Source organism: Podarcis vaucheri (genome assembly GCF_965113315.1).
Source record: "Podarcis vaucheri genome assembly, chromosome: 6".
In the NCBI taxonomy this organism is placed as follows: domain Eukaryota; kingdom Metazoa; phylum Chordata; class Lepidosauria; order Squamata; family Lacertidae; genus Podarcis; species Podarcis vaucheri.
Window position 1 is genome coordinate 18,025,661 of NC_138764.1, and position 18,886 is coordinate 18,044,546.

The 18,886-nt window shown below is 43.2% G+C and overlaps 1 protein-coding gene across 3 annotated transcripts in view; it reads left to right on the plus strand.

Moving 5' to 3' along the window:
• LOC309533848 (sterol O-acyltransferase 1-like) overlaps positions 1–18,886 on the plus strand; it is a 69,160-nt gene that overhangs the window by 20,044 nt on the left and 30,230 nt on the right. For all 3 annotated transcript variants that reach the window (XM_082225500.1, XM_082225498.1, XM_082225499.1), the window contains exons 3-5: positions 9,557–9,615; positions 13,420–13,565; positions 13,641–13,700. In XM_082225500.1, the coding sequence (XP_082081626.1) occupies positions 9,557–9,615; positions 13,420–13,565; positions 13,641–13,700 (265 nt within the window). The remainder of the gene's footprint in view (positions 1–9,556; positions 9,616–13,419; positions 13,566–13,640; positions 13,701–18,886) is intronic.

An 18,886-nucleotide genomic window follows, 5' to 3' on the forward strand; every position in this document is an offset into this window, starting at 1 on the left:
GAGGAGGAAGAGGAAGACAGTATAGATTTACAACAGGGGTTTGGTCACAGCTCAGAGGCAGATGAGGGGGAAAGCTGGGAAATCATGGGGGAGCCAGAACAACACTCGGCTGACAGGTTGTTATTAGAAAGCATCCCAGACCTTCCATCTCCCAGAACCTGGTGAGCCTTAAAAGTAGGAGAGCAAAGAGCTCAAAGACAGAGGGCACATAGCAGCACCTGTAGGAGAGACGATGAGAATGGCGAATGAGGAAGTGGGAGAGACGAGGTGGGGTGGAGATTCACTCGGGACAGTGCCATTATCCAAGAGGCTGGGTTCTATAGCCTCTCTCTGTAAATACTGAATAAAAAGCGGACAGTAAGAAACATTCCCTTGTCTTTAATACGTTCCTGGGCAAGCAGCCGAAAGTCGCTGGCAGCAGCTTGACACCTTGCTCAGAAAATTGATATCATTCCTCATAGACTTTTCTCTTAAGTCCTCCTTTGTATCATTACTACTTCATTCACAAATTCCTTGACTTGATGTCCTAAACAAAATAGACTTGAAAGACTCCACGTTAGGTCTTGGAGGGCAGTGTAAAGGGGGGCGGGGAATACCCATCAATGCAAATTCCAAAATAATTGTTTATGGAATCCCATTTTGGGACATATTCAGTTTGTCATGCATAATGAATCTTCTTATCTCCATGTATCTTATCTCCAGTTGTAAAGATCATTAGGTGCTTCTTGAGGTTCCACAGCCAGGAACAGCGCATTGTGTAGTAACAGTGGGACACAGTCCTTTCCCTTTGGAGCCAACTTAAAATTGTTTCCCCTGGCATTTACATGATGTAAATTCTGGAACTGCCCACATTTTAAAAGGTTTTTCATATCTCCTCTCAGTCTCCTCTTCTCCAGGCTAAACATAATCAGCTCCCTCAACCGTTCCTCATAAGGCTTGGTTTCCAGACCCTTAATCATGTTGGTTTCCCTCCTCTGAATGCTTGGATAAACTCAGGATTAAATTGATAAAAAGCAACCAGTGCATTCCATCAGGATTTCTTGTTGGTTATGAAGTTTAAAAACTTTAGCAATGTTATTAACTCAGGTCACATGGCCACTCTTTTCTTTTCTTGAGTAAAAAAAGCCTTTGAGCCTTTGATGTGAATATACCCGTTTAAGTGTTCACACAAGCAACAAGCACCCCAATCTTCCCTCCATGGGTGGGGAAGCAATTAATCACCTTCCCCCACCCCCATGTTGCTATTGCAATCTGTTTAACAGCTCCCTGCCTGGTTTTCCTAACATTCCTCCCCACAAGAGTCTGGAGGGTTGTCATGTACTTCTGCCTCCTTCTCTGCCTTCTCCTCAGTTGGTAATGCACGAGACTCTTAATCTCAGGGTTGTGGGTTTGACCCCACGCTGAGCAAAAGATTCCTGCCTGCATTGTAAGGGGGCTGGACTAGATGACCCTTGTGGTCCCTCCCAACTCTGCAATTCTATGATTCCCCTGTAATTTTAGTACTGTATAGCAACAATAGGCTACATTGCAGGGCGGTAGTAGCCCATGCTTCCTCAGGCACAGTACCCCCTCTGCAACATGGATATTGCTTGTGTGATAAATTTCTTTCCAGCACTTGCCAGTTACAGCTCTGACTTCACTCAAATCACTAAAATGTAGGAGCAGGCTCAAATCTCCCAAAACAATTTCTTTGAATGGTGTCTGTGTGCTCTGCTTTAAAGCTTTCATTCTACAAGGGCTAAAGAGCCAGTGTGGTGTAGTGGTTAAGAGCGGTAGTCTCGTAATCTGGGGAACCGGGTTCGCTTCCCCGCTCCTCCACATGCAGCTGCTGGGTGACCTTGGGCTAGTCACACTTCTCTGAAGTCTCTCAGCCCCACACACCTCACAGAGTGTTTGTTGTGGGGGAGGAAGGGAAAGGAGAATGTTAGCCGCTTTGAAACTCCTGAAGGGGAGTGAAAGGCGGGATATCAAATCCAAACTCCTCCTCCTCCTCCTCCTCCTCCTCCTCCTCCTCTTCTTCTTCTTCTTCTTCTTCTTCTTCTTCTTCTAAAGGGCTTGCAGAGTGGGTTGTGTGTGTGTGTGTGTGTGTGTGTGCGCGCTGATGTCTCTGCATGATACCTTCCAACTGGGCAATCAGCTGTTGGAGAGGGGAAGCCCTTGCTGGCAGTGACTGCCCAAAGGTTCTTGCCAAGGTACGTGACTTTTTAGAGCCTTCTGTCACAGAAGGATGACGTGTAGTTGCTCCCATCCTGTTTGTATGGATTAAAATCACTGCAGAGGGCTCCGAGGGTGAGAGGCATAGCTGGCAGGGATGCAGAACCACTTGTCCTCATATTGTTGGACTCCCAACTCCCAGGATGGCTAGTGATCAGGGAGCTATAGTCCAGCAACAACTGGAGGTCCACATTCTCTCCATCCCTGATACTGGATCTGCATTGGAGTCTCAGTCATACACTGGAACATGATTGATAGGTCCGTATAGTTAAAGCTATGGTTTTCCCAGTAGTAATGTATGGAAGTGAGAGCTGGATGCTGATCACCAAAGAATTTATGCTTTTGAATTCTGGTGCTGGAGGAGACTCTTGAGGGTCCCATGGACTGCAAGAATATCAAACCTATCCATTCTGAAGGAAATCAGCCCTGAGTGCTCACTGGAAGGACAAATCCTGAAGCTGAGGCTCCAAGACTTTGGCCACCTCATGAGAAGAGAAGGCTCCGTGGAAAAGACCCTGATGTTGGGAAAGATTAAGGGCACAAGGAGAAGGGGATGACAGAGGACAAGATGGTTGGACAGTGTTCTCGAAGCTATCAGCATGAGTTTGACCAAACTGCGGGAGGCAGTGGAAGACAGGAGTGCCTGGCGTGTTCTGGTCCATGGGGTCACAAAGAGTCGGACACAACTAAATGACTAAACAACAACAACAAGGGGTAGGATCACTCACTGGATCATCACCTTGTTGTGGTGAGTGGGCTTGCACGTTCCTATGAAACCTTGTGAGTGAAGCTGTCAGGAGTCTTGTACTCCCAGCGAGGTCACCCAAGGTGGTAAGATCAAAGGGGAGGAACTAGACAAAGAATGATTCAAGAAGTCCTCAATGGCAGAGTGGATGGAAGCTAACAAGTGGCATGTTACAACCGCTGTGTAGGTGGATGAAAGCTGCAGCAGATAAGAATCTACTGGTTGTTGGTATAGTGGGTGAAGAGATACCAAAGGGAGATCAAAAACTGTTTATGTATGCAACAACTGCAGCAAGAATCCTTATAGCCCCAAAATGGAAAGAACAAGAAATACTAACGAAAGAAGAGTGGCAGGTGAAGATGATGGACTTTGTGGAATTGGCGAAGCTGACCGGAAAAATCCGAAACGTGATCAAACTTTCCAAAAAGACTGGAGTAAATTTATACAATACTTGAAGGACCATTGTAAACAACTAACAACACTAGCAGGGTTGTAAGAAGGCTTGTAACACTAATTGTCACTACCCTTTTATATTTATTTAAAAATTGTGATATTCTGAATGAGTGAAAGGAAAAATGGAAAATGTATAAATGCTATGATATAAAAATAATTTTTGAAAACTATGAGGCAGGAGGGAGGGAAGTCGACAGGCTCATATGAGCAAAAGAAGTAAAGTGGATAATGAAGATGTGTTTAAATATTATAAAACGGAATATTAATAAAAAATATTATACAAAAAGAATCTACCAGTTGTCATTATACTCATGCCATCGGAATAGAGCCTTACTGTGATGACTGTGCGTTGGTCAGGGTGCACTGGTCTACACACATAAAACAAATTCAAGCACAGGCGTCTTCCAAAAAACCCACCCCAATCCCAAACCCAAAAAAGTCCCATGGTGATCGGCAAATGGCAACAGGGGCAGGACCGTGAAATCTGGAAGCCCCTAGTCATGAACCGGCACATGGATGGTGGATGTAGATTCACTTGTTCCGACTCAAGGAATGAGGCAGTTGAGCAGCTCGGCAGCTGTATCCATGAGTGAGCAGTCCTATTTAGGATCCACGCTGCTCACCCTGAAAAGGTGGATACTAGCGAGGGGAGGAGGCGCATTGTGCACCCCGACACTCCCCACTGTGGCGGGCGCTGTACTGGCTGTGATGTCGCATGGGGGCGGTGTGTGTGTTAGTCACGCACCGTCCCAACGTCACCTTCCCGTCCGCTGTCAGATCAGAGGGCAGCGGCGCGCATGCTTTAAATGTCACAATGGTTTTGCGGCTCCCAGGTGTTTTTTTTCCTTCGGAAACGGGTCCAAGTGGCTCTTTTTGTCTTAAAGGTTGCAGACCCCTGGAATATACGGACTTTGTTGGATAACACAGATAATGAGCATCCCGAATGCAGGACTGTCATCATTGCAAGAGAGTTGCAACGTTTCAACACTGAAATTGTAGTGGTTCAAGAAACTCAAAGAGCAGGAGAGGAACAACTGAAGGAAGAAAAAAGAGGCTACACATTCTTTTGGAAAGGTCTACCTGAACAAGAACATCAAATACCTGGAGTAGGCTTTGCTATCAAAAACAATCTTGTGAAGCTTTTGTCAGAAGTACCTACTGGCATTAATGAGCAACTTTCAACACTTCAAATAAAACTCGCCAAAAACTAACTGGCTACTATTCTAAGCACTCATGCACCAACACTGGATGCTGATAAAGAATTAAAAGTTTTTTTTTTACTCTCAGCTGGATACCATCTTAACAGAGATGCCTAAGAAAGATAAAATCATCCTCCTGGGTGATTTTAATGCAAGAGTTGGGTGAGATTTTGATCTGTGGCCTGGAAATATTGGGAAAGAAGGAATTGGCAACAGCAACCAGAACGGAATCCTACTTTTAACTCTTAAGACCGTATTCATGGAAGACGCTTCTCAAAAGTAGGTGATGATACAAAAAGATATAAGATGCATCTAGGTACAGTGGTACCTCTGGTTATGAACTTCATTTGTTCTGGAGGTCGGTTCTTAACTTGAAACCGTTCTTAACCTGAGGTACCACTTTAACTAATGGGGCCTCCTGCTGCTGCTGCACTGCTGCCGTGCGATTTCTGTTCTCATCCTGGGGCAAAGTTCTTAACCCAAGGTACTACTTCCGGGTTAGCAGAGTCTGTAACCCAAAGTGTTTGTAACCTGAGGTACCACTGTATCATCGTTCCAGGTGAGCGTCCCTGCTGCAGCCCTCTTGAGCTTGGAGATAAAGAGGGATATGTTGAAATGATCTTTCATAGGCGTGTGGTGCTTGGAGTGTCTTGTATGCACAGTGGAACATAAATAAGCAGCCTCTTTCCCCCTGCCTCTTGGAACTATGCCCATCAGAAACTACCGAAGAGGGAGGCATCATGTGCGCACATTTCTGATACTTCTTCCCTGTTACAAGTGTGTTAACAGTGGCTACCCATCCTGTTTGCACATGTCTGCAGAGCTTGTTGCAACAATTAATTAATATTTGTTGCCGTAATTAAGACCTACCTTTGGCAATGTATGTGATGTAGCAATAAATGATGTTCAAAGATGTTTGTCACAGTGCCAATGATACAGTACGTTTTGTGGAGGACTTGGAACTAATTGCTGAGGCCACTGCATTTCTGACTGTTGTGAAAGACAACCTTCAATACCCAGAGAAGAGTTTGAATTTGATATCCCGCTTTATCACTCCCCTTCAGGAGTTTCAAAGCGGCTAACATTCTCCTTTCCCTTCCTCCCCCACAACAAACACTCTGTGAGGTGAGTGGGGCTGAGAGACTTCAGAGAAGTGTGACTAGCCCAAGGTCACCCAGCAGCTGCAGGTGGAGGAGCGGGGAATTGAAATTATAGAATAATTTTTATTAAGAATTTCAGCATAACAATTTATCAAAGACATATCATCCTAATTTCCCCTCCCCAGGAAAAACCCACCCTCCCACCCCCGCCCGGACTTCCCTCAGCTCCTCTCTGTGGTTTTTCAGCACATGTTATTCTCTGGATATTATAAAATTGTAAAGATCCTTAACTTATCTGTCTATATGTAACCAATAATAAATTTGTGTTTGTTTATTCAAAACCTGCCAAGGAGTCCAGTTCATTTTGTTGTTTCTTTAAGTACTTTGTAAAAGGTTCCCATTCTTCTTTAAAGTCACAGTTGTCCTTATCATGCAGTTTGTGCCAGTTCCACATAGTCTATCAATTTCCCTTGCCACAGTTCTTTTGTCAAGATTTCTTCATTCTTCCATCCTTGTGTTATTAAGACTCTTGCCGCCATTGTCGCATACATCAATATGTTCTTCAATTTCCTTGGCAGGTCTTTTCCTACAATCCCTAACAAAAATGCTTCAGGCTTTTTTACAAATGTTAATTGGAACATTTTCTTCAATTCATTGTATATCATTTCCCATTTTTTAAAAAAAATTCGCTACAATCCTACCACATATGATAAAAAGTCCCTTGTTTTTTCTTACATTTCCAACATATATTTGAGCCAGTTTTGTACATTCTTGCTATCTGTACTGATGTTATATACCATCTATACATCATTTTCATATACAGTGGTATCTCGGGTTAAGTACCTAATTCATACTGGAGGACTGTTCTTAACTTGAAACTGTTAGCACCACTTTAGCTAATGGGGCCTCCTGCTGCTGCTGCGCCGCCGGAGCACGCTTTCTGTTCTCATCCTGAAGCAAAGTTCTTAACCTGATGTACTATTTCTGGGTTAGCGGAGTCTGTAACCTGAAGCGTATGTAACCTGAAGCGTATGTAACCTGAGGTACCACTGTAGCTTTCTTTCAGTACCACTGTAGCTTTCTTTCAGTAAAGAACAGTCTGTAAATTTTAAATCAATTTTCCACAATCTTTCCCAATCTTCAAACATTATGTTATGGCCTATATCTTGTGCCCATTTAATCATGACTGATTTCACCTCCTCAGCTTTTGTTTCCCATTCTAGCAGAATCCTATATGCGCCTTTCAGCAACTTTACTTTCCCTTCTACAACTTCCTTCTGAAATCTAGATATCGTATAACTGAATCCTTTCTTGTTATCTTCTCTGTATATCTCGTGTAGTTGCCAATAATGTAACCAACTCTGAAAATGATCTCTTAATTGTAAAGCTTCATGTGGTGAAAGCCACCAAGGAGTCTTCTGTTCTAATAAATCTTTATATCTCTCCCATATTCTCATTAGTGATTTCCTAATTATGCGCTTATAAAAACTTTTATGTACTTTCCTTTTCCCATACCAAAGATATGCATGCCAATCAAATCTATTGTCATGTCCTTCCAGTTCTAATGCTTCTTGCTTTTCCAACTTCATCCAGTCCCTAATCCATACCAAACATGCAGCTTCATAATATAATTTAATGTCTGGGAGGACAAAGCCGCCTCTATCTTTTCAGCCTGTAGAATAAGATTTGCCCATTAGGGGTCCAATGTGGCTTGCAAGGCCATTTCTGGATTCAGGAAAGGCTTTGCATGAAAACTCCCTGCTTTGTTTTAGCAAGGGATTCCAATGCAATCCCCTTCCTGATTTAGGAGATGGTTGGCACTGGAATCTTACTGAAAGGAAGGGCATTCAAACAACTCAGTGCTACCCTTTGAACCTCCAAAATCTGGAAGTTTTTGAAAGAAATGAAACAGTTTTCAAACAGCCCAGAATGAACATGTATGAACATGTATGAACCTTTGGTTTGCAAAGCTCATCACTGTGGTTTGTGGTTCTGAAATCACTTTTTGAAAGCAAAGCATCACCTGGTATGATCTCAATGACAGGTGGTGAGCGTTACATGTAATGAGCAGTAACCAAGCCCATCTTTTCATCTTAAGCAATCTGCATTTAATGAATCTTGTGATGCCAAAACCAGGGATTTAACAACCGGTACGTACAGTATGCTCCAGGGATTGTGTTTTTGATTTTTCAAAAAGGCATGCTATCAGAGGACTCAGTTAAACTGATAGAGAAAAAGCAATTTATATGTGTTGTACGTGCAATGTAACATTTTGCCACCAGATGACGACGTGGAGTCCTGTTTTTCTCTACCTGTTTTAAATTTACAATGCTTTAAACTACAATGCTTCTTTAATGTGTCTACATCCAGCCAGAGTTTAGTGATCTAGTGTATTTTTATTGTTTACTTGATATTTACTGTTTGATGATTGGAGTCCCACACTTGGAGGAGAAAACAGTTTATTGTGGGGTGCAAGAAGCTCAGACCACACCCAAACATGTGAAAGGAAACAGTTATAGCTTCACAGAACACAGAAAGATTCAATACCTCCAATTATAGCATTCTAGTATACGTGGCCTTTATATCATAAGGCACCCATCATGCCAACTCCTGAGGGATGCACATTGTGATCAACATGCTCTTGCGTGATCAACTTGTAGGCAGCTGCATTTTGATACTCCTTATTTTGTCATACATTGCTTAAGCAAGCATTGCCCAAGTTATCATCCTGGTTTCCAATAATATAGCAAGCCCAATAGTTCACATAGCAAGTTCTTCACTTATCAAGCTGGTGGTTTAAGCAGAACCTCAGGCATTCCTGGTACATTCCTACACGCTTACTTAGAGCTCAGCAAAACCAAGCTAAAGGGGATTTCATCAATAAAAAGGATTTTTATTTTTCATTGATTAATATGAATGTTCCCTTCCCTAGTTTGGCTGGAATTTTGTTCAAGATATGCCCAAATACAATTGCTGAATGGTTGTTTAATGAGAGGAATGTCAAGAAGAACCATCTAACTGCAATTCTGTTTCTGTTTTCAGAAAAACTTATTTCTATGCATTGTACACTCGTTTTGTCACAGTTGAATGTCTTGTGTGCCGTCTTGCTCTCACTTGGCTGGTGAACTGGTGCCTGGGCTGTACCACTTGAGGGTGCAGGGGGCAAGCGGTGCATGGATGGTTGAATCCTACAGATGTCCGGCAGGTGGCCAGGCTAGAATCCTTCTCCCTAGCACCTCCTTTTTTTAGTATTTGGGTAAAGGGACCCCTGCCCATTAGGTCCAATCGTGGCCGACTCTGGGGTTGCGGCGCTCATCTCGCTTTATTGGCAGAGGGAGCCGGTGTACAGCTTCCGGGTCATGTGGCCAGCATGACTAAGCCGCTTCTGGCGAACCAGAGCAGCGCACGGAAACGCCGTTTACCTTCCCGCCAGAGCGGTACCTATTTATCTACTTGCACTTTGACTGCTTTAAAACTGCTAGGTTGGCAGGAAGTATTTGGGTAGATAAGTTTAAATGATCTGCACCAATTAACTATGGTTTTAATGCACTCTAGGAAGCGAAGCCTTGGAAATTGGAATAGGTTGTTTTTCCTTTTGGTCAGTAGTGGACAACTAATACAGGTACCTCTGGGTAGGGGAATAAGTGAAATTTTGAGGGCTAGTAACATTTGTGGACTTATTTGCAGCACTGATATTAAAATACTTTAAATTTCCAGTTTGCATGCTTTTCCTGTTTGCCTTTCATACTTGCGGACAACATTTATTTATTTATTTATTTATTTATTTATTTATTTATTTTATTTATCATTGAAAATACAGCAACGGTTTGTTTTTCCCCTCTTAGGTCATGTTGACGTTGACCATTCGGTCACTCGAAAGATGCAGCTTTTGGTGGAGGCTGAGGTAAACTTATCTGAATTGTAGTTAATATGAGTTGACAAGGAGGAATCCCTAGACAGCAAAAGAAACCTCCCATTTGTGACAGATCTATGCATAGAATGGGCCTGTTAGAAATCCTAAATCCTGTAAATTGCGAGTCACTGAAACTGGACTGCTGAAAGATTTCCTCAAATGCAAAAATTATAAACAATGCTCACTTTCCTGTGAGCTCTTATAAACTGGAGAACTAGCTAATCATGCTTCCTCAGAAAATCAAAACTAGGGCTTCTGACATTTTATTTTATTTGAACCATTACAGTCCTTTGTACTTTTATTATCCCCAACCCTTCAAATGTTCATGCTTTTCTCTGATGCCGTAGAAACCTTCAGCTGCTGTTGTAGGGCACAGGAGGCGGATGGGCTGCTTTCCTCCTCTAGTCTATTAGCAAGTGGGATGCTTAAGGAATTCATTCTTTGTGAATTCCAGTATGAATAACCTGATTTGGTTTGATCCCCGGAGGCACACTCCATTGTCTCTTGAGACAGATGGATGCCAACAATAACAACCTGATCTGCACCTCCTGGCCAGACTGAAACTTAAACCATTCACCCACTTCCACCTTTCTCAAATATTCCAGCTCTTCGCTAAGAAAGCATATCAAAATGCATTTAGAAATCTTGAGAGAGAAATGTGTGTTTAATTGCATTAAAAGAAAAAGCAGGACAAAAGAGAATTGTGAGTGCATGAGAAAGCAGATAAGTTCTCAGATATTTGCTGTTGCGTGGCGAGTTCCCGCCCCCCACCAGGATAAATAAAGACACGAGACACCATAATTTAAGGTTAATTGGGCGAATTAGGCCACATCTCCGACAAACAGAAACAGCTGATATGCGGGAAACAAACGTGAGGACTAGCCGGCGAAAAGAGGGCGAGCCCCCTCTCTGCCGGCCCTAAATAGGACAGGCCACGCCCCCCAGCCAGCTGATTGTCTGGCTGGGGGGGCAGGCCTGGCCGGGATTTCCCTGCTCTCGCAGGGGCTGCGACCAGCCCCCGCTCACATGGGGTGGGCGTGAAGCCTGCAACCCCACCTCCTGGGCAAGCCGGAAGTGGCTTTGTATGTGAAAAATAAAAGTCTTTTATTTTAAGAAGAAGAAAGTCTCACAGACTGGTTATCCATCACTAGCCAAAGCATTGCTGCTCATATTTAGTGCAGCTAGAGCCACAATAGCTGCATATCCATGTTTTGGTAAACTGGGACTGGAAGGCTGTGGGATTAGGCTGTTCCGGCATGCTACTGCTTTGGACTGCAGGGAGGATTCACATGTGGCTCTGGAACTATTGCTGGGTACCCTTTTGAGTCTTTGAACTTATCAGGAATTAATTAGTGGGAGGATGGTGGAGAAGCTTCCCTGGGAATCAGCTTATCCACCTACCGACTTTTTCCTTGTAGTGAGCAGATAGAGGAGAGAAAGATCCATGTTCCTAGTTTCAGGTGGGGCAGCAGTGAAGCCCAATAGGTCTTGCCTGCATATCAGCTGCCTCACGGAAAAGGAGCCGCAAAGTACACACATTCCTTTCCTTTTGGGGCTGTGTCTGCAATATATGAATGGGTAACAGCAGGTGACCTCATTCCCCAGGCAAATTCCCAGGGCTACATGGAAAGCAAGAACTCTGTTGTTGCTCAGGTGCTGTTTGCCCTGTGCAGCTAAAACGCTGTAGCTTGCTTTCCCTTCTCTTGGTTCTTTCTCTTTGTTTATTTTTCACTCTGTCTTGGCATCATTCTTTGTTGACTGTGTGGAGCGGCAATGGCAGATCAATCGAACAAACAAAACACCCTGTGCTTTGTGAACACCCTGCGCTGAGCAAAGCACCCCAGAAACTTCCTATCACGCTTGTCTGCTCTTCTTGCTTAATGTCAGCCATCACAGCTTCTGTTTTTTAATAACTCTGGAAGTACAAGAGTATTCCTCTCTGCTGTTGCTGCCCTTGCCCCTGCCGCCCAAATAAAATGCCACATCAAAGCAATCTTAGTGCTAAACTTCTAAAAATGCGTGGGAAATCCTAAGTGAAATGTGTTTCCCTGTTTAATTTCTTTAGACATTCTTCCCTCCATTGGGAAGAGTTGTGAGAGACCTTTTTGTTGGGTTCTGCCGGCCAGGGTGCCACCTCTGAAGCAACTTCATTAAACTGTTAGCTGTTCATTTTTTAAAGAATCTTGGTGTGTATGATGGGGAGTTAACCAGAACTGAGCATTTTGTGGGTGAAAACTGTTACCGGAAAAATCTGAGGGCTCCCTTGGACAAAATAAAGACACCAACCAGGATAACTTGGAGCAAAACAGCAGCCTGTAGGCTTGGCCTTTATTGAACTGTTGCAACAGGGTGTTCCCCTCACTTGCGAGAGAGAGGAAAGACCCAGAAAGATGGTGTGCAAGACCTTATAAAAACTTTTGAAATTCCCATCCTCTAGGTCAAGCCCACCCCCAGAAACATCATGCATACATTACAGAAAGGAGGGGTTGAGGGAGGGGTGGTGGTGGTAACCTGAGTGTCCTGTCACCTGGCTGGTTCCTCATTTCCCCCTCCCCATGAGTCACTTCCAGGTGACAAAGGGGAGTTGGCAGTTTCCTGCCCCCAGAGGGAAGATCTGATCATTGTCCTTTGTTTCAGTCCATGCTGAATCCACTCCCATATGCAAGTTCTTTGTGATCTTGATGGTCTTCTGTCTAGGACCATCAGGGTTGGCATAGCAACTGGGCAGGGCTCCTATGGATGTGCTGGGATGGTGAAGGGATTATGGTGGACCAGAACCAAGCCACCCCCCTTTGATAGTCCTTGTCATATGGAGTAAAATAAAAATGGAACAGTGCAAATCCGATGTATGGTTGATTTTTCTATGAATCAGTGCAAATCCGATGTATGGTTGATTTTTCTATGAATTTATAACAGAAGTGGGGCATATGTAGTGTGTGAGTGTGAGTGTGTGAAGTTTGTACAAACTGAATGATTGGGGTGGGGGGTTCCTGCTACAGTGCCTTCTTATATCCTGTTCTTGGACTTGTCAGCTTTCCTTAAATTTAATAGACTAAAAGAGTGTGTTTTGCATACGGTTGGTATTTGACTAGTATAACAAAAACAAAACAAAAAGCCCCTGCAGAACAAGTCAGTTTTCTGGTCAGATTTCTGTTAGATATGTTGAGTGAGTTTATTTGTAAGCAAGATGGGAGGCAGCCAGGCTAACTATGGTTTTCTTAGAAAGGCCCTGCAGTTGGCGACTTTGCTTCCTCATTCTTGGGGAGCTGCTGATAGGTGGCTTAAACCAGGAATGGGGAACCAGATGTTGCTAGACTAGGAAGTCCTATCAGCGCTGACCATTGTCCCCACTGGCCGTGACTTTGACTGGGGTCCAAGAACATGTCGTCAGTTGTGAGGAAATGAGACACGTTCATGATTTGTTGTTAGCATGGTGTAAGGAAGTCAGCCTTGCATTTGAAGGTAAAGAGTAACATGCCATTTTAGCAGGCAAATTCCAGGCAATACTTATCAATTACAGTGGTACCTCAGGTTAAGTACTTAATTCGTTCCGGAGGTCTGTTCTTAACCTGAAACTGTTCTTAACCTGAGGCACCACTTTAGCTAATGGGGCCTCCTGCTGCTGCTGCGCCGCTGGAGCCCGATTTCTGTTCTTATCCTGAAGCAAAGTTCTTAACCTGAAGCACTATTTCTGGGTTAGCGGAGTGTGTAACCTGAAGCGTATGTAACCCGAGGTACCATTGTATACTTAAGGTGTTCTCTTTTTTATTTCTTCCTCCCTCCAAATTTTATCAGCAAATGAAGCCAGCTTTCATGCAGCGGATCGACAGCCACTTTACAGAATTCGTAAATGGCTTGATTGCAAAGTCTGTGCAGCTTGAGACTTCGCCCCCTGCCTTCTCAGCCGTGTGCTCAGAGAAAGACGGTGGCTTCAAAAGCAAGTATGTTGGTTCTTGGCTGAGCCTGAAGCAGAGTTGATATGTTGATTTGTTGCTGAATATTTGTTCTTTTCACAGGGAATTAAGAGCACCTCCAGAACACGGAAAAGTTTTTGTTGCTAGAAAGTCTGTCTTTGAGTGAGTATATTAATTAGATTTTAAATTTTACTAGAGCCCTTGCTAAAGTTAAAGTTGCCTTGATCCAGTGGGTGGCTTATCTTCACATCTCGCTTCTCCCTCCCAGTAGATCCCATTCATTTTTATACTGTGTAGACTGAAAGTTGGTATTCCTAACCTTTATAAGTGTTCTAGCCCAGGCTTCCTCAACCTCAGCCCTTCAGGTGTTTTTGGCCTACAACTCCCATGATCCCTAGCTAGCAGGACCAGTGGTCAGGGATGATGGGAATTGTAGTCTCAAAACATCAGGAGGACCGAGGTTGAGGAAGCCTGTTCTAGCCAATTGGCTATTGCACATCCCAAATTCTAACTTGGATGTGGCTGGATTCTGGATTCACAGAGGCTGTTCTGTTCTGTAGAAACTGGTCAACAGAATAGAATAGGCATCCCCAAACTTGGCTCTCCAACTGTTTGGGGACTACAACTCCCACCATCCCTAGCTAACAGGACCAGTGGTCAGGGATGATGGGAATTGTAGTCCCAAAACATCTGGAGGGCCGAGTTTGGGGATGCCTGGAATAGAATGTCTATTACTGGGTAATCCAAACTCCTCATGGGTGGTCTGGTTCTCCAATAAAGTTTGTCCCTAATTTCTTTTATATACTGCCTAGGAGAACCCATAACAGAATGGTACCTTGGCCCATGTAGGTTCAGACTTGGATATGATACAGTCCTGTGTTCTCCAGGGCTCCTTTGGAGGCCAGGTGGGATTATCAATTTAATAATAAATGAATAATAAGCACTCTAAGCCTGTGAGACCCAAATATTTACATAGCATGGAGTGGGGATTACAAAAGGCTTCAGTTGGTGCAAAATGGGAGAGTGTCCAAGTGAAATGTGGTCTACAGCAGCTCTGTGGAGTTTCTGGCCTGTTCCGGCATCCTAATTTGACCCGCAAGGCCACCTTCCTCAAACTGGGTACACCTGTGGGACAGGTAAAGATGCAGTTCCCTACTGAAAGCAGGTTTGCTGACACCACCAATCAGCTGATTGGCAGTGCCAACGAAGCCCTGTGCCTTTGCTTACATGGTTTGATTTCAAACCACGCAGGCACAGGAAACTGGGTTTGCTGGCACAGTTGACTATTGGTGCCTGCAATGCCTTGTCCCAGTTTTGATTTCAAACTGCATGGGCAAAGGACTTACCCTGATGTCATTATTGTAGCAATAAGGGTTGCTCAGGCTAGCATGAAAATTAGGAATCAGGGGTCTGGGTTAAGTTGAGGCATGTCCCTCTCTAGCTTAAAAGGCTAGTGCTGTAAATTAGCTTCTTAGTGATGTGGAGATTGTTATTTTAGATCATGCTTCGAAGTATTTGAGGAGTGTTGATTCTACTACAATAGGTAGAAAGCTGTGGTTTGATCTGCAAATTTCTGAACATTGGCCATAAAATAGGCCCTGGTGAGATGTAATTAAGGTTGTTTGATTTAATTGACCTGAGACTGCATCTGTTTTAATGCCGAGTGCTGGAATTGCCCATGAGTGCAGGCTATCTTCTGCTGAGATTAAAACTCAGATGGGGGATTCTCTTGGGACTACAACTCGATGATCAACTTCTAGTAGGCGGATATTTCCGGGATGTAGGTCGCATGTTGGGACTATGTAGGAGTCAAACAGCAGATTTTCATAGTCTGTATAGTCATAGCTTCAGTATCACTGGTGGCCAATGGCTTTAATAGTTAAAAGAGGGTTGTTAATTTCATCTATTAAATAAAGGATTTAGAGGGAGGGGAGTGCAATTAGGATTAAAATGATTGCGGGGAGGATAATTCAGATTATTTCCACTTCTTGGGCATCTATAGTATTAGTGTGAGTTTTGTTGATAATATAAGACTAATAATACTATATAGTATATAGTACTAAGGCACTGATTAAAAATATATATTAATGCATGGTCATGGAAGTGAAGAAGTTCTTATATAATGGGGGAGGCTGCATTTTCGAAGCCTAGTTATGCTGGGTGTGCCACATAGGCTTGATTGATCTATAATTTAGCGCTGACAGAGCTATGTAATTTATTTACTAGGACCTCATAAGGAGAGAAACTTAAGAGGTTGTGTGACTGTCTTGAAAGTGGTTAGAGGTGGTTCAAGTCCCCTCCCTTGAGGTTTGTACATAGGTTGATTCTTCGTAGGTATGATATGGGTGCGGGCATCCGAGAAGTCATTCCAAGTTTGTGTTTGTTAATTCAAGGGTAAGTACTTCATGTTTAGCTCCCAGAGCTTCTCAGATAATAAATATTATTATAATTACTGCTGTCAGTGAAATTAAGGAGCCAACTGATGAAATAGTATTGCAGAAAGTGTATGCGTCTGGATAGTCGGAGTAACGTCGGGGCATGCCTGCTAATCCGAGGAAATGTTGTGGAAAGAATGTTATGTTGACTTCGGTAAATATTACGCCAAATTGAATTTTTGTTCATGAGGAATGCAAAGTATAACTTGTAAAGAGCAGAAATCAGTGGGCAAATCCATCTATAATTGCAAATGCAGCTCCTATTGATAGGGCATAATGGAAATGGGCAACTACATAGTAGGCATCATGAAGAATAACATCTAATGAGGAGTTGGCTAAAATAATACCTGTAAGGCCGCCTACCGTAAATAAAAAAATGAATCCCAGGGCCCAAAATATAGCGGCATCCCATTTAATTGTTCCGCCATGAAGGGTTGAGAGTCAACTAAAACCTTTTACTCCAGTAGGAATGGCAATAATTATTGTGGCTGAGGTAAAATAGGCTTGGATGTCAATGTCCATACCTACGGTAAATATGTGGTGGGCTCATACAATGAAGCCTAGAAAGCCAATTGATATTATGGCTCACACTATACCTATGTAGCCGAATGGTTCTTTTTTTCCTGCATAGTATGTGGCGATATGGGAAATTATGCCAAAGCCAGGGAGAATACTTCGTGATGACCAAAAAATCAAAATAGGTGTTGGTAGATGTTAAGTTGTGGGTGAACATATCAGACGACACAGCGATTCTTCAAACAGCTCTTGTTTATTCAGAGGCCAGAACTGAACTGAACTGAAGGGTTCAGCCAGCCTGCTTATATAGAGCTCAACTAGCACACAACAGTAACCATTTTCTATAACTATCCAATCACTGAACGTCACTTTCGATCCCTTATTTGCATATGTGGACCTGAACTATCTACAGTATCCCCCTGCTGGCTGGCCCAGGGTGAGAACTTCAGTACATAACAGTAGAGAATTGGGTATCCTCCTCCTGCTGGGTCAAAAAAAATGATGTGTTTGGGTTTTGATCTGTTAGTAGCATTGTAATTCCTACGGCCAAGACGGGAAGCTTAGTATAAGTTAAGCGCATGTAAAATATTAGGCTTAGTAAAGTGGTTAAGGCGGGGGCAGTTGCTAGTGGGATGAGGTGGTTGGTAGTTAATTCTTCTAGAATTAATCATTTAGGTAAGAAGCCAGTTAATGGGGGGAGTCCCCCTAATGCTATAAGGGTAATTATTGTGATGGTGGAGAGTGTTGGAGAGATTACTCATATTGTTCCAAAATCTTTGGCGGTTTTTGCAGTTGAAGTGATGAAAATTAGGAACATGGAGGTAGTTATTAATGGATAAATTATTAAGGTTAGAAGAAGAAGTTTCTGGCAGATAGGGGAGATGGCAGCTATTCAGCCTAGGGGTCCGATTGACGAAAATGCTATGATTTTTCATAGTTGGGTTTGATTTAGTCCAGATCATCCTCCAGTTAAGGTAGAGGAAATAGCTAGTAGTAATAAAATTGTTGTTGGGAGTTGATTAGAAGTTATATATAGTAGAGATATTGGTGGTAATTTTTGTCATGTTGCAATAATTAGAGCAGTTGTTATGCCTTGTATGACTTCTGGGTGTCAGAAGTGAACCAGGCCCAATTTTATGGCTAGGGCAATTGTTAATATAGTTGGGGTTGGTTGCATGGTGAGTTGAGTAATATCTCAAATTCCAGTATGTCGCAATAAGAATGCTTGAAAATAAAATGATGGGTGAGGCCATTGCTTGATTGATAAAATATTTTGTTGTGGTTCAGTGGATCGTGGATGATGTTGTTTGGCCAGGATTGGGATAATGGCTAGGGTGTTTAATTCTAGTCCAATTCAGGCTAGAAACCAATGGTAGCTCCGAGGGCCAAGCTGGAAATTAAAATGGATAAGATGTAGGGGCTCATTAGTAAAGGAAGGGTGAAGGAGGTGATGACAGATGACCCCACCTAGGCCCGAAGTCACACCCCCCCCAACCAGGCCTCAAAACTGTCCAAAATTCATTTCTGTCTTCTAAAAAATCCACAGACAAAGTTTTCCTCTGTTTTCTCACAAGATGCATAGGAAAAATGTTATTCTTTTATCAGTACAAGAAGGCTTCAAAAGGCTAACGAATAGGCTCTGTCATTGCCAAGAATACTCAAGCCTGAGAAGTGACTTTTATCTCATTCAGTTGCAACATCGTGAACACTCTGAAACCCCTTTGCTTCTCCCCCCCCCTTTCCTGGGAAGAGTCCCAAGACAGGAGCTTTCTGTTCATGCTCAGAGGAACTCATGGGGCAGGACTCCTGAAGAGGAGGAGAAAGGGGAGGGAACTGGATGGGAAATATATACTCTGTGCAAATGGCTGTGAACTCGTGCTTGTTTGTGAACTATCACACTTGCTCCTTCTACCAGTTCGTGGATGGTAGAAATAAAGCTTTTTCTCCGAAACTATTCCTTTAGTGTCTGTTTGACTCCCACTCCCTCTCCCGGGCGCATTATTTTTTCCCACCCAAGGTCGAAGCCTCATAAGGCTACAAGGGTTTAACCACCATTTTTGGGATATGGGCCCAAGAGCTTTGTTAGCTGACTTTACTAGAAGGTAGTATAGTGGGAGCAGAGGGTCTTGGAGTCTCAGGTGTGGGTTCGAATCCCATTCTTCTAGAGGAGGTGAGGGATTATAAATCCCTGTGATTTACTCTATCAAAGTATTCCCTAATTTCTCAGGCACACATCTTGGTAACAGTTATTAATTTAGTGGCGGGAACCCTGATAGTGAGATTGGAAGTGAGATATACCACAAGTATAGTGCTAGTGTGGCAGGGAGAAATTGTTTTTATAGGAGGTGTATTAATTGATCATAACGAAATCGTGGGTAAGCGGCTCAAGCCCATAAG